The 12,559-nt window shown below is 41.9% G+C and overlaps 1 protein-coding gene across 3 annotated transcripts; it reads left to right on the forward strand.

Moving 5' to 3' along the window:
* The first annotated feature begins 110 nt into the window (after nucleotides 1–110).
* On the forward strand, nucleotides 111–12,331 carry chchd3b (coiled-coil-helix-coiled-coil-helix domain containing 3b). Of its 3 annotated transcripts, XM_026175447.2 has the most exons (9): nucleotides 113–337; nucleotides 2,954–3,812; nucleotides 6,281–6,374; nucleotides 7,531–7,711; nucleotides 7,828–7,842; nucleotides 8,047–8,130; nucleotides 11,092–11,162; nucleotides 11,608–11,743; nucleotides 11,841–12,331. In XM_026175447.2, exons 1-9 carry the CDS (start codon nucleotides 263–265, stop codon nucleotides 11,862–11,864), a joined length of 1,539 nt encoding a protein of 512 aa, XP_026031232.2. In that variant the 5' UTR covers nucleotides 113–262; the 3' UTR covers nucleotides 11,865–12,331. The 3 variants fall into 3 exon arrangements, 2 of the variants coding, with proteins under 2 accessions (XP_026031232.2, XP_026031233.2); XM_026175448.2 differs by lacking the exon at nucleotides 7,828–7,842 and having other exon boundaries at nucleotides 114–337; XR_013910096.1 differs by lacking the exons at nucleotides 7,828–7,842; nucleotides 11,608–11,743; nucleotides 11,841–12,331 and having other exon boundaries at nucleotides 111–337; nucleotides 7,531–7,745; nucleotides 11,092–11,135.
* The last annotated feature ends 228 nt before the right edge of the window (nucleotides 12,332–12,559 follow it).

The raw sequence follows: 12,559 nt of genomic DNA on the forward strand, positions 1-12,559 counted from the left end.
GAGACTGTTTTTATTTTGTTTTTTTTATCTGTGCATGCTTCCTTTTTAAGTGAGTTTTATGAATGTTTAAAGCTGGGACACTCTGTTCTCTTACGTTTCACTGACTAATGCGCAATGGACCAATCCAGGGGGGTGGTGTTCAACTCCATCCAATGGCTGCTCATGTTATTCCCCGTCGGTGGTGGGAAGGGCAGCTGTTTGGGTTTTATGTCACTAAGCACTCGTCCACGCTGTGGGTGCTGTAGTTTCAGCAGGGGCAGTGATGGGGGGAAACAGCCCGAGTCACTTCTGTGAGGAAGATGAAGGCGGAGGAATTACTTTTCTGAAGGGCATTCGGGTGAGTGAAGGCTTGTTTAGAGCTGTTTCCATCAGTATAGCGCACGGCTGCACAGCGCATCAGTGCAAGTCAGTGATTTCCTGTCATTCCAGTGTGTGAATGGGTGGATGACTGGATATGTAAAGTGCTTTGGGGTCCTTGGGGACTAGTAAAGCGCTATATAAATACAGGTCATTTACCATTCCTGTCTCAGACGCCCTTGTTGAAAAATGTTTTTCTTTCCATTTTTTAAAGTCTGCTAAAATCACCCCGCACAAAGTCAGCGGCATCCCTCTGGTGTAGGGGTTAAAAATAGAAAGTGCATGCTCGCCTTACATTCCCCACACGTGTGGAAGTGCTGCTTCACAAAGTCTTTAAATTCCTGTAATATCCAAACTATGGGTTAATTCTTTACGGCATCATATCTATAATTAAATCAGCTTTATTTCAGGTAAATAATGCCATTCTCAATCTGCGACCTTTATCGACCTCTATTGGTGACATTACAGTGTAACAACAGCACTTTTACCTTGGTTTGTATCAGGGGTGTCAAATATTAGACCCGCGTGCCTGAATCCGGCCAGTCTGGCCCACAGGATTGGAGTTTGTTCTTTTTTTTTATTTTGGACTTTGAACTGTATTTTCATAAATTTTACAGCTTGTTCTGCTAATAAAGACAGCCCAGCCACCATTCATACTACACAGAATCAGAATATCTTTATTGTCATTGTAACAAATTAAGTGAAAGTCCCTGCGGGGTCAAGAGAAAAGGTTTAAATATAATTACAAAAGAGTAATATAAGAAAAACAGGATAGAAACTGCTATTCAGTATTTGACTCTGTATTTGTCACCAAAGTTATGAAGTAATAGTTAAATGAAAAACACTAAAGTTACTATTTTTCTCACTATCCACTACAGAAATTCCTTTTTTAATCTGTCTACTTTAAAGTAAAATAAACAAATAAATAAAATAGGAAACTTTCTGTGAATTAACAAAAATATTATTCTTTATAATTACCGGATGGTCTGGGCAATGACCTACCAGAACATCTTTCTGTAATTTTATGCTTTTATTTGTTACAATTTAAGCCAGAATAGTCCTGCTCAAAGATTTCTTTTATTAACTACAGCACAGTTCCTTTGTCACATAGAAAAACATACTTCCTTTTTCTTACATTGAGATATCACAGGGATTAAGTGTGCAGTTACATTTCTTTACACTGACAGAGGGGATTTTCACCCCAATTAAAATCAAAGTGGGCTGGATGTGACCAACAGGGTAAAATGAGTTTGACATCCCTGGCTTCAAAGAATAAAATTTTACTGCATGAATTGATCGCAATAAAAAACTATCCTAAAATATATAATTCTCCTCTCTGAAGCCTCTGATTTTGTCAAGAATGATCGTATTTACAGACTGTATTAAAGTGTATCCAAATATGCAGAAGGCATATTGCTAGTTGGTGTTATGTGCTGTCAGTGGGAGGCAGCATAACACCAAAAAAGTCCCGAGAAATGTGAATGATTTAAATACAGGCACTGGGGTCCTTAAATACAGCAAGGTGCAAAAGTCTTGAGCCACCTCTCATTTCTTTCCTTTTTCTCTCATTTTGAAGTAGCAGGCTTAAAAAAAACTATGCAGATTAGATGAAACGCATCTGAAAGTTAAGTCCTAATAATAATTATAATAGGACACTTTTTGCTAAAGCTTCATCAGAAATGGTCTCAGTGGAAGGGTGGCTGAAATTCAAGGCCAACTAAATTTATATAGTGATGAAGCTAAATTTGAAGTTGTAGGTTCAAATCTTGAATTTATGGAGGAGGTCAGGAGAGAAGTGTCTACAGAGCCTCCGCTGTGTAAAAGCACGACGGAGGCTCTGTCATGGTTTGGAGCATCATTTGAGCCAGTGGTGTTTGAGATTGTGTTTTAAAAACAGCACAATTTCAATTTAAAAACTGTCAGTTATTGTTTTGTTTGACATATCATTGGATTGATTGGCTTGTTTTCAATGCTGCAATACTGCTGGGCTTTCTATTTTCTTAAAAGTCACTAAACTTCTCCACTGATGTAGCCTTGGTCATGGTATTTGATAAGAACTCTTTTAAGAAAATATATTGTTGCATAAAAGTGATAGGTTCTTCACTCTTAAACAAATAAAGTTATATACCATTTATGCTTTCATCTTTCTCAGTAAGTGTTACTTTTTCAAAGGGCAGCAAGGCTGTACCAAAGTCGCTTCTCTGGATTTTGAATGTGTATTTATGTCACTGCCGGTGGCTGTTCAACAGACAAAAGCACAAATAAAATAACATTATTTCTCATTTGTTCTTATTCTGAATTTCTCTTAGAAAATATTAAAGGTCTGAAGGTCTTTTCAATTATATTTACAAGAAACAAGGAGACCTATTTTCTGATGTATTTGATATAAAATTCCTTTGGACACTTGTTCAGTGGCACGCTGAGTCTTATGAAATAACGCTGCAGTGTTTAATGGCAGTGATGCGTAAACTTCACATTACTTACGCAAGACTTGAACCTGTGATAGAGAGCAGAGCACCAGCATGGGAAACATTTGAATTTGCTCTTTGTGGCCTGCAGGTGGCGCTTATGGTTATTATTATTCTTCTTTCATCAGCTGTCAGACCGAGTCATCAAGCGGATGAAGCTGTCGCCAGAGGTCGTCTCGCCGCATCTCGCTCATGCATCAAAACCAGTGGCTTCTCCAGATCCCACCTCTTCTGTGGAACACTTGTCACCTCCTCCACCTACAGTTATCGCAGCACCACCTCCTTCTCTTTCTCCTCCTTCTCAGGGAGCCACAGTTCCAACAGTGGAACCTGCTCCTGCTGTTAAGCTCATCCCGCCTCCTCCTGTGCAGTTTCACTCCTTTCCTCCAGCCCCTCCAGAGCCTGCAGCTCAAACTCCATCCACCCCTTCCCCAGGAGTCAAAGCACCTGTAGAGCCCCTTCCTCCACCCCCTGCTGAAGTCCCACCTTCTGCTGAAACCTTAATCCTACCCACGTCTGTAGAGTCATCTCAAGCATCTCTGGCTCCACCTGAACCTTCATCTCAAACACCCCCCACTATTATTGAGCCCGCTACTGTCACTCCATCTGTTGAACCTCTAGAATCTGTTACCCCATCACCTCCACCAGTAGAAACAGTCCAACTTCCACCCACGGTTGAATCTACTCCATCTGGACCAGTGGAGGAAGTGGACCAGCGGTGTCAAGTGGAGGCACCAGTCGTGGTTCCAGCTATTGATCCAGAGCCTCCATGTGCTCAATCTCCACCTCCTCCAGAGGACGCTCTAGCACCTCCAATGCTCTCTTTTGAAGAAACATCTTGTCACTGTGTGGAGCAAGCTGTTGCCCCAACTCACCCACCTCTAGCTCCACCGCCACCAACCGAGGAGTCCCCCAAGAACCCATCTGTGCCTCCTTTTGATGAGAAGGAAGTACCTGTTGTCACAACACCACCCCCACCTGTGACAGGTGAGTCTGAACCATCCTAATCTTTTGGCATTTCCAATTAGCTCTTGTGATGCTTTGAAGTGCATGCTGTGGCTAAGGACATGGAGGTTAATAGGACAAACCTTATAATGTTGCTCAGTCAGATAAGATAAGATAAGATAAGATAAGATAAGATAGAACTTTATTAATCCCTCGGGTGGGTTCCTCTGGGAAATTCGATTTCCAAAAAAGCACAGCACCGACAGAAGTTACAGAGTTACAGAATATTATATATACACACACACACACACACACACACACACACACACACACACACACACACACACACACACACACACACACACACACATATAAATACAGAGACAATATAAATAAAATATACAAAGGGGATAAATAGAATAAATAGGAATAAAAAATAAAAATACAAGTGAATTGCACATTTCAAGTATTGAGTCTATTGCACTGTTGACTATTTACAAAAGTATTGCACAAAAGGTATTGTACAGTGAGGTGAAGAGGCACTACAGCTTAGTTGTTCCCTCCTTTGTCCTCCTGTTTTCCCTCCCTCTCCCCTCCAGAGAGGAGTTAAACAGTCTGATGGCGTGTGGGACAAAGGAGTTTTTAAGTCTGTTAGTTCTTGTCTTTGGGAGAAGCAACCTGTCACTGAACAGACTCTTCTGGTTGTTAATGGCCGTGTGCAGAGGATGCCTGGCATTGTTCATAATGTCCATCAGTTTCTTTAATGTCCTTTTCTCTGCCACTGTCACCAGAGTGTCCAGCTTCATGCCGACCACAGAGCTAGCCCTCCTGATCAGTTTCTCCAGCCTGGATGAGTCCTTCTTTGCTGTGCTGCTCCCCCAGCACACCACAGCATAGAAAAGTACTCCAGCAACCACCGACTGGTAAAACATCCTCAGGAGCTTCCTGCAGATGTTAAAAGACCTCAGCCTCCTGAGGAAGTACAGTCGGCTTTGGGCTTTTTTATACAGGTGCTCTGTGTTGCATGACCAGTCCAGTTTATTGTCCACCCACAGCCCGAGGTACTTGTACTTGTTGACCACCTCCACCTCCTCCCCCTCTATCTGAACCGGCAGTGGACCTGCTCTAGACCTCCCGAAGTCCACAACCAGTTCCTTAGTCTTTGAGGTGTTGAGTTGCAGGTGGTTTGTGTGACTCCATGCGACAAAGTTCCTCACCAGACTTCTGTACTCCTCTTCCTGATCATCCCAGATACACCCCATGATGGCCGTGTCATCTGCAAACTTCTGAATATGGCATAATTCAGAGTTGTAGCCGAAGTCAGAGGTGTACAGGGTGAAGAGAAGAGGGGACAGCACAGTTCCCTGTGGTGCTCCTGTGCTGCTGACCACAGTGTCAGACGTGATGTCCTTCAGCCTGACGTACTGTGGTCTGTCGGTGAGGTAGTCGGAGATCCAAGCCACCAGGCAGGGGTCCACCTCCATCCTGTTCAGTTTTTCCTGAAGCATACAGGGCCGGATGGTATTAAAGGCACTGGAAAAGTCAAGAAACAGTATCCTGACCGTGCCTTTTCCCCCATCCAGGTGTGAGTGGGCTCTGTGTAGGAGGTACAGGATGGCATCCTCCACTCCGACACCCGCCTTGTATGCAAACTGTAGTGGGTCCTGGGCATGTTGTACCTGTGGTCGGAGGAGGTTGAGGAAGAGCCGCTCTAGAGTCTTCATAAGATGTGACGTCAGTGCCACCGGTCGGAAGTCATTCAGCTCATTGGGCCGGTTCTTTTTGGGGACCGGGACGATGCAGGATGTCTTCCATAGGGCGGGCACTCTCCCCAGTCGCAGACTGAGGTTGAAGACTCGTTGTAGATACACAAGTATGCAGAATTAAAGTCCAAATCACATGACTCTGAGGAAATGAGAGAGATACAGCTGATGAAGCATCCAAAAAGTGTAATAATAACAATAATAAACCACTTGTCTCTAAGGTGGGATTAAGATTTGAGAATGAGCATTTCCGTCTATTGTCTGCAGGATCATTTCAGTTAACAAGAGCTGAAAGCAGCAGTTTGAAGTTTCCAAGCCTAAAATACATTACAGAGTTACAGTGTAACATCCGGAAATCTCTGAGGCAGAGCATTCAGTGGAATTGACCCGAACTGTAGCGTGTGCCAGAACACGCCACCTACCACCTCAGCAGATTTGCCTCCCAGTGAGGTTCTCCGTTTCCTTGCTTCTTACTATACTGACTCTGTGAAGAAGATCAAGCACTCATATCAGAAAAATAAGTACACAGGGACACACCATTTGTTGCTTTTCTTATTACCAATGTGTAACCATTATTTCAGACCATTATTTCTGGTAGAAGTTTCATTTCAGCGTTCTAAAGCAGTGATGTTCAAGTTATGTTTGAGGCTTTCATTTGGAAAGAGTTTCAGGCTTTTAGTAGGAGATCAAATTTAATCAGTAGATTTAACATGTTTGCAATCATTGCTTTGTTTGTTTCTTCTCAAGTGTCGGAAGACGAGTTGAGGCAGAAGCTCAAAGAGGAGATGCAGAGAAGTCTGAAGGAGGAGATCGACCAGAAGAGGCAGGAGCTACAGAGGCAGTAAGGACACAAGACTGAATGTTTTACTGAGTTTTGAATCTTGCTGTCTCATTTGTCCCTTCTGATAAGATAAAAACACAACTGTAGAGGTTTGTAGTCGATCCGTACCGATGCACACATTTCTGCTCAAGATGCCACATTAATTATTTAGTCACTAATTCTATTTAATAGGAAAACATTCAAATTTATTCATTTTTTAAGCAAAAACGCCATAAATCAATAATAAATATAATATTTAAATAGCGATAACAAAGATTTTAAAGTTAAACTGCAATCAAAACTTTGAATATCAGAGAATATATTCTTATTTTTTTAAATCAGTGTTTTTATTGAGTTTTCAGAAAGCATATCATTCATACAGAAAAGCTCGAACTCAATTCCTACAACACAGTGTAAGACAAACTATACCCAGACAGAGAAAAGATAAATAAATAAATAAATAAAAGGGGGGGGGGGGAGTTGCCAGTTATGGAGTAGACGAAAACTCATCTTCAAAATAGGAAATGAAAGGCTGCCAGACCTTAAAGAATTTCTTGGTGTTGCCCTGTATAGTAAATCTGAGATGTTCTAATTTGAGGTGTGCCATCACCTCCTCCACCCAGCGTTTATGGGATGGCAGTGTTGCCTTTATCCAGTTGAATAGAATCAATCTCCTAGCCAACAATGAGGTGAATGCTATTGCCTTCCTCTGAGAGGCTGTTAGTTGAGTTTCCCTCGGTGCCACACCAAAGATGGCTGTCAGAGGCATTGGTTCCATATCTTTAGTATAAATGAATGAGAATGTTCTAAAGATGTTAGCCCAAAAGTCTTTCAGCCTGGAACAAGACCAGAACATGTGGCATAAGTTGGCTGGCACCTGTTTACATCTGGGGCAGGTCGGATCGGCCCCCTGGTACATTCTTGCCAGTTTCTCCCTTGACAAGTGGAGTCTGTGTAACACCTTGAACTGTATCAATCCGTGTCTTACACATACAGAAGCAGAGTGTACTAGATCTACAGCCCCTCCCCAGTCAGAGAATATATTCTTATTAATTAAGTACAATTATCCCAGGATATCTGCACACTTGAGCAGTTGCTGCTGATGCATTCTCAGTTGATCAGCTTATCGATTAATCAACTCTAAGTTCTTTAAAAGATGCACTTTGTGCATGTGAAGGTTGGAGGAGATGAGGGTGCAGGTTCGAGCTGAGGCGAGGGCAGCAGCTCGGGCTCGGGTGGAGGAGCAGGTGAAGAAGATTCTGGAGGCTGAGAGGGCGGCGAGCACGGAGAAGCTCACAGAGACTATCATGAAAGAGCGAATGAAGACGGAAGATGAGAAGCTCATGGTGCAGCTTTATGTAAGCAAAGGAAGACACGCTTGACTCTGAATATGTGAGGAACTCTGCTGTAAATACAAAACTCTTTCCTCCTTTTAATGTGCTTCTTTTTCTTTCTTGCCGCGTTGTTGTTTCAGTGGATGGAGCTGAAGGTAGGACGATAGAGATGCATGCATGCATGCCTCACTCTCAAACAGCTGCAAATCACAGACATGAGTTGCAGCTGTAACTTTGAAAAACAGGAAAAATTGACCCTGAAAAAACCGCATGTAAATTGAGTGTCAGCCTCTAAAAAATTTCAATATGACGTTTTCAGAGCTGTACTGATATCTTCTATGAATGTTACATTATCGCAGGCTCATCAGCTGGAGGAGAAGGAGAAAGAGCTGAAGAAACGAGACGCTCTCTACAAGGAACATCTTGCAAAACTCGATACAAAGGTTAGTTAACATTTTTGAGACTTGAAGTAATTCTTATATGTTTAAAGTTCTTACAGGTTTAAAGCGAGACTATGTTTTGCTAGAGATGTGTCGAGTGGCCGGGGGGAAGACTGTAAACAAAAGACAACGTGTATGCCTAACTGGCTTTTTAACTAGTTTTGAAAAATTCCAGTTGTAATCTAATCTAATGTGATGTATATATTACTCCAAAATTTAGGCAACCCTCAACACACAATCAGACATCAGATCTTGATAAATTTAATGTTCAACTTGAAAATCTTTACTGACATATGGTACTGAGCAAAAGTCTTGAGTCACCCTTTATTATATTTTGCTTCTAAGGAGCCAAACTATCTTGTAACTTGTGTAATCTCAGTGTGTCCTTCAAAGTATTAAAGGTAACCAGAGACATTAGGGACAAAAGAGCGAGTTGTAGGCCGAAAAAGTATCTACAGCAAATGATCAAAATCTGAATGTCATGTAATTAAGAAATGGGGGGGGGAAATCCAGCAAAGACCTGACACAGGACCTGAGTTTCATTTGGCCTTTCAGCTGTCTGCTGTTCACTGAAGCCGTGTTAGAAATGGTCTCTCTGGTGGATGTCAAGAAGCTATTTTTAAGGCAGGAAAACAGGGAGAAAAAGATAAGCTGGATTAATTCAATTCAATTCAATTTTATTTATATAGCACCAAATCACAACAACAGTCATCTCAAGGCGCTTTATATTGTACAGTAGATCGTACAATAATAGATTCAGAGAAAACCCAACAACTAAAGTGGGAAGGAAAAACTCCCTTTTAACAGGAAGAAACCTCCGGCAGAACCAGGCTCAGGGAGGGGCGGCCATCTGCTGCGACCGGTTGGGGTGAGGGAAGGAAGACAGGATAAAAGACATGCTGTGGAAGAGAGACAGAGGTTAATAACAGATATGATTCAATGCAGAGAGGTCTATTAACACATAGTGAGTGAGAAAGGTGACTGGAAAGGAAAAACTCAATGCATCATGGGAATCCCCGGCAGCCTACGTCTATTGCAGCATAACTAAGGGAGGATTCAGGGTCACCTGGTCCAGCCCTAACTATATGCTTTAGCAAAAAGGAAAGTTTTAAGCCTAATCTTAAAAGTAGAGATAGTGTCTGTCTCCCGAATCCAAACTGGAAGCTGGTTCCACAGAAGAGGGGCCTGAAAACTGAAGGCTCTCCCTCCCATTCTACTTTTAAATACTCTAGGAACAACAAGTAGGCCTGCAGAGCGAAGTGCTCTAATAGGGTGATATGGTACTACAAGGTCATTAAGATAAGATGGGGCCTGATTATTTAAGACCTTGTATGTGAGGAGCAGGATTTTGAATTCAATTCTGGATTTAACAGGAAGCCAATGAAGGGAAGCCAAAACAGGAGAAATATGCTCTCTCTTTCTAGTCCCTGTCAGGACTCTTGCTGCAGCATTTTGGATTAGCTGAAGGCTTTTCAGGGAGTTTTTTGGACATCCTGATAATAATGAATTACAGTAGTCCAGCCTGGAAGTAATAAATGCATGAACTAGTTTTTCAGCGTCACTCTGAGACAGGATATTTCTAATTTTAGAGATGTTGCGCAAATGGAAGAACGCAGTCTTACATATTTGTTTAATATGTGCATTGAAGGACATATCCTGGTCAAAAATGACTCCAAGGTTCCTCACAGCGTTACTGGAGGCCAAGGTAATGTCATCCAGAGTAAGAATCTGGTTAGATACCATATTTCTAAGCTTTTCAGGGCCGAGTACAATGACCTCAGTTTTATCTGAATTAAGAAGCAGAAAGTTAGCGGCCATCCAGGTCTTTATGTCTTTCAGCCCATTATCTTTACACAAGATAATGGGCTGAAAATCAGTAGCAGCAGGTCTTATGTAGTGATGAACCCAGATTTGAATGACGTTTTTGTTTTCAAGTGATTATCAATCTGTACAGCAGGGGTCAGAAGAGAGGTTCAACAGTGACTGACTGCTCTGTCATCACTTGGAGCTGCATTTCAGTCAGTGGTGTTGGGGATTTTTGTCAAAACTGATGGAATTATGAACGCAGAAAAGTACGTTCAGATTTTGATCCACCATCTAGGATCATCTGGAAAGTGACTTTTCAGCATGAAAATGATCCCAAAGGCACTGCACAAAACATGCAATGACTAACCATGACTAGCGCTCATGGATTGCCCCCCCCAAGAGCCCAGACCTGAACATTATTAAAGCAGTGTGGGGTCATCTTGAAAGAGAACAGAATAAAAAGAGGCCAGGATCCAAAGAAGAGCTTTGAATGTCTTTCAAGAAATTTACAGAGCGATTCCTTGAGGACAGTTGTTAGAATTATACAACTTTGTTTTCCATGTATATCTGCACGTTTTGGCTATTTCCCATTTTCCTAACAAAAAAGACTTTTGCACAGTACTGCACACTGAATAATTTGTGGAGAAAGAAATGAAACAACACCAGTTAGTGGAAACCAAAATTATCAAATCGTCAATCCTTTCTGGGCTTGATGTTAAAATTATTAAGTGATCCTTTAATTTTTCAGCAGTATATCTGGAACTATTTGAAACTGTTAATTACTTTCTTCAGGTATCAAATTGCATTGTAAATGCACCCATGTGCCAATCCAAGATACAGCAGTATGCTGCGCTTTGTTTTCATTTTATTAACAGTGCCATAGGTACATGATCAAACACCTTAACAAATGTCATCACGCTTTAATTCCAACATGTCTGGATCCTAATTAGAGCCTACACACATGTAGCACCACCTTTTACAGCTGACACCAGTGATAGAACCGTGAAGTTGAGCTAAAACATGTTTTCGGGGTCTTTAAATGCAAATTTTGGCCACTGAGGAGCTGTCACGTCCTGAATTTCTTTTGTGGGATTTTGTTGAAGCAGTTGTGATATGTTATGTTGAGGGTAATGTGTGTGTTTTTTACCACTTTGGCAGTGTGCAGAGTTTTACAAAGTCTCTGTCGAGAGCTTCCGGAAGGGCAAAGAAGAGACTCTCAGCCGTTTTACGTAAGTCAGAACACTTTAATTTGTTTATGTGTAGTGTCATGTAAGCCTTATTACAGCTTTTATTTGATGTAAGTTAAGTTTGAATGGATTGGATTTATATAGTGCTTTTCAAGGCACCCAAAGCGCTTTACAATACCACTATTCATTCACTCTCACATTCATACACTGGTGGAGGCAAGCTACAGTTGTAGCCACAGCTGCCCTGGGGCAGACTGACAGAAGCGAGGCTGCCATATCGCGCCATCGGCCCCTCTGGCCAACACCAGTAGGCAAGTAGGGTAAAGTGTCTTGCCCAAGGACACAACGACCAGGACAGAGAGCCCAGGGATCGAACCGGCGACCTTCCGGTTACAGATGCGATTCCCAACCCCCTGAGCCACGGTCGTTTGAATCATAAGAATGAGGCAAATGTTATTTAATATTATTTTCTTCATCTCTCTCTCAGTCATTTTAACACCCACCCAGTGTGTGGAGACTTGCAGAGTCAGATATTAAAATGCTACAAGGAGAACACGGGAAAGACTCTGTGCTGCTCGCGCATTGCCGCTGCCTACATGCAGTGTGTGGACGAAGCCAAGAAAGTACGACCCGACTTGACTTAAACACATTATTTGATTTCATACCTTATTTGCTGTGGATCTTTATTGATCATTTTAAACCATCTCTCTCCTCTCACAGAATAAGATGAGAACAGGCGGTTAATGTGGACCGCATCCTGGCAGACTACTGCAGCCTTTCTATGTACCCAAGGAAGTGCCAGACGCATGCAGACGTTAACTAAAAGGACACTTTAGTCTGCTGCTCATCATGGGATCAAAGCAATTATATCGATGCAACGGCAAAATTAATTTTTAAGTGCTTGCTTTTTTCTTTTAAATGAAGCAAAACACAACAGACAAGCAGAACATTTGCAGACTGAGAGCCTGATTAATCATTTTACACACGTGCCTTGAAGTTATAAAAGCTGTTTATCAGAGTGTGAACGCATGAAGGAACTACTGAGTGAGCAGAGTGTAACAACGAAGAAAAAATTAAATCCATCAGTAAACCTTGATGTGGAACATAATGGTTCACGGTTAAAGAAAATATTCGTGCGTGTGTTTGTGTCTGTGCATGTGCTGCCCCCTGCTGATTTTGAGTTCACAATTTAATAAAAATTTATTACTGTGCTCATGAAATCCAGTTGATGCTCTCAGGGAGGTAAAGCGGCTGTTTTTCTGTGATATAGCTCATTACTTGTGGCAAAATTATGGATGCAAAGCAAAAAAAGAAAACTCATAAACACAACATCCTGAACATCGCAAATAAGACGGAGCACTGGACAGCAGAAGTGCAGGTGCATAAACAACCTACGTAGAAATGCTTATATGTGACAGTGGACATGTGATCATCGTTTT

The sequence above is a fragment of the Astatotilapia calliptera genome, chromosome 7, assembly GCF_964374335.1.
Source record: "Astatotilapia calliptera chromosome 7, fAstCal68.1, whole genome shotgun sequence".
NCBI lineage: Eukaryota > Metazoa > Chordata > Actinopteri > Cichliformes > Cichlidae > Astatotilapia > Astatotilapia calliptera.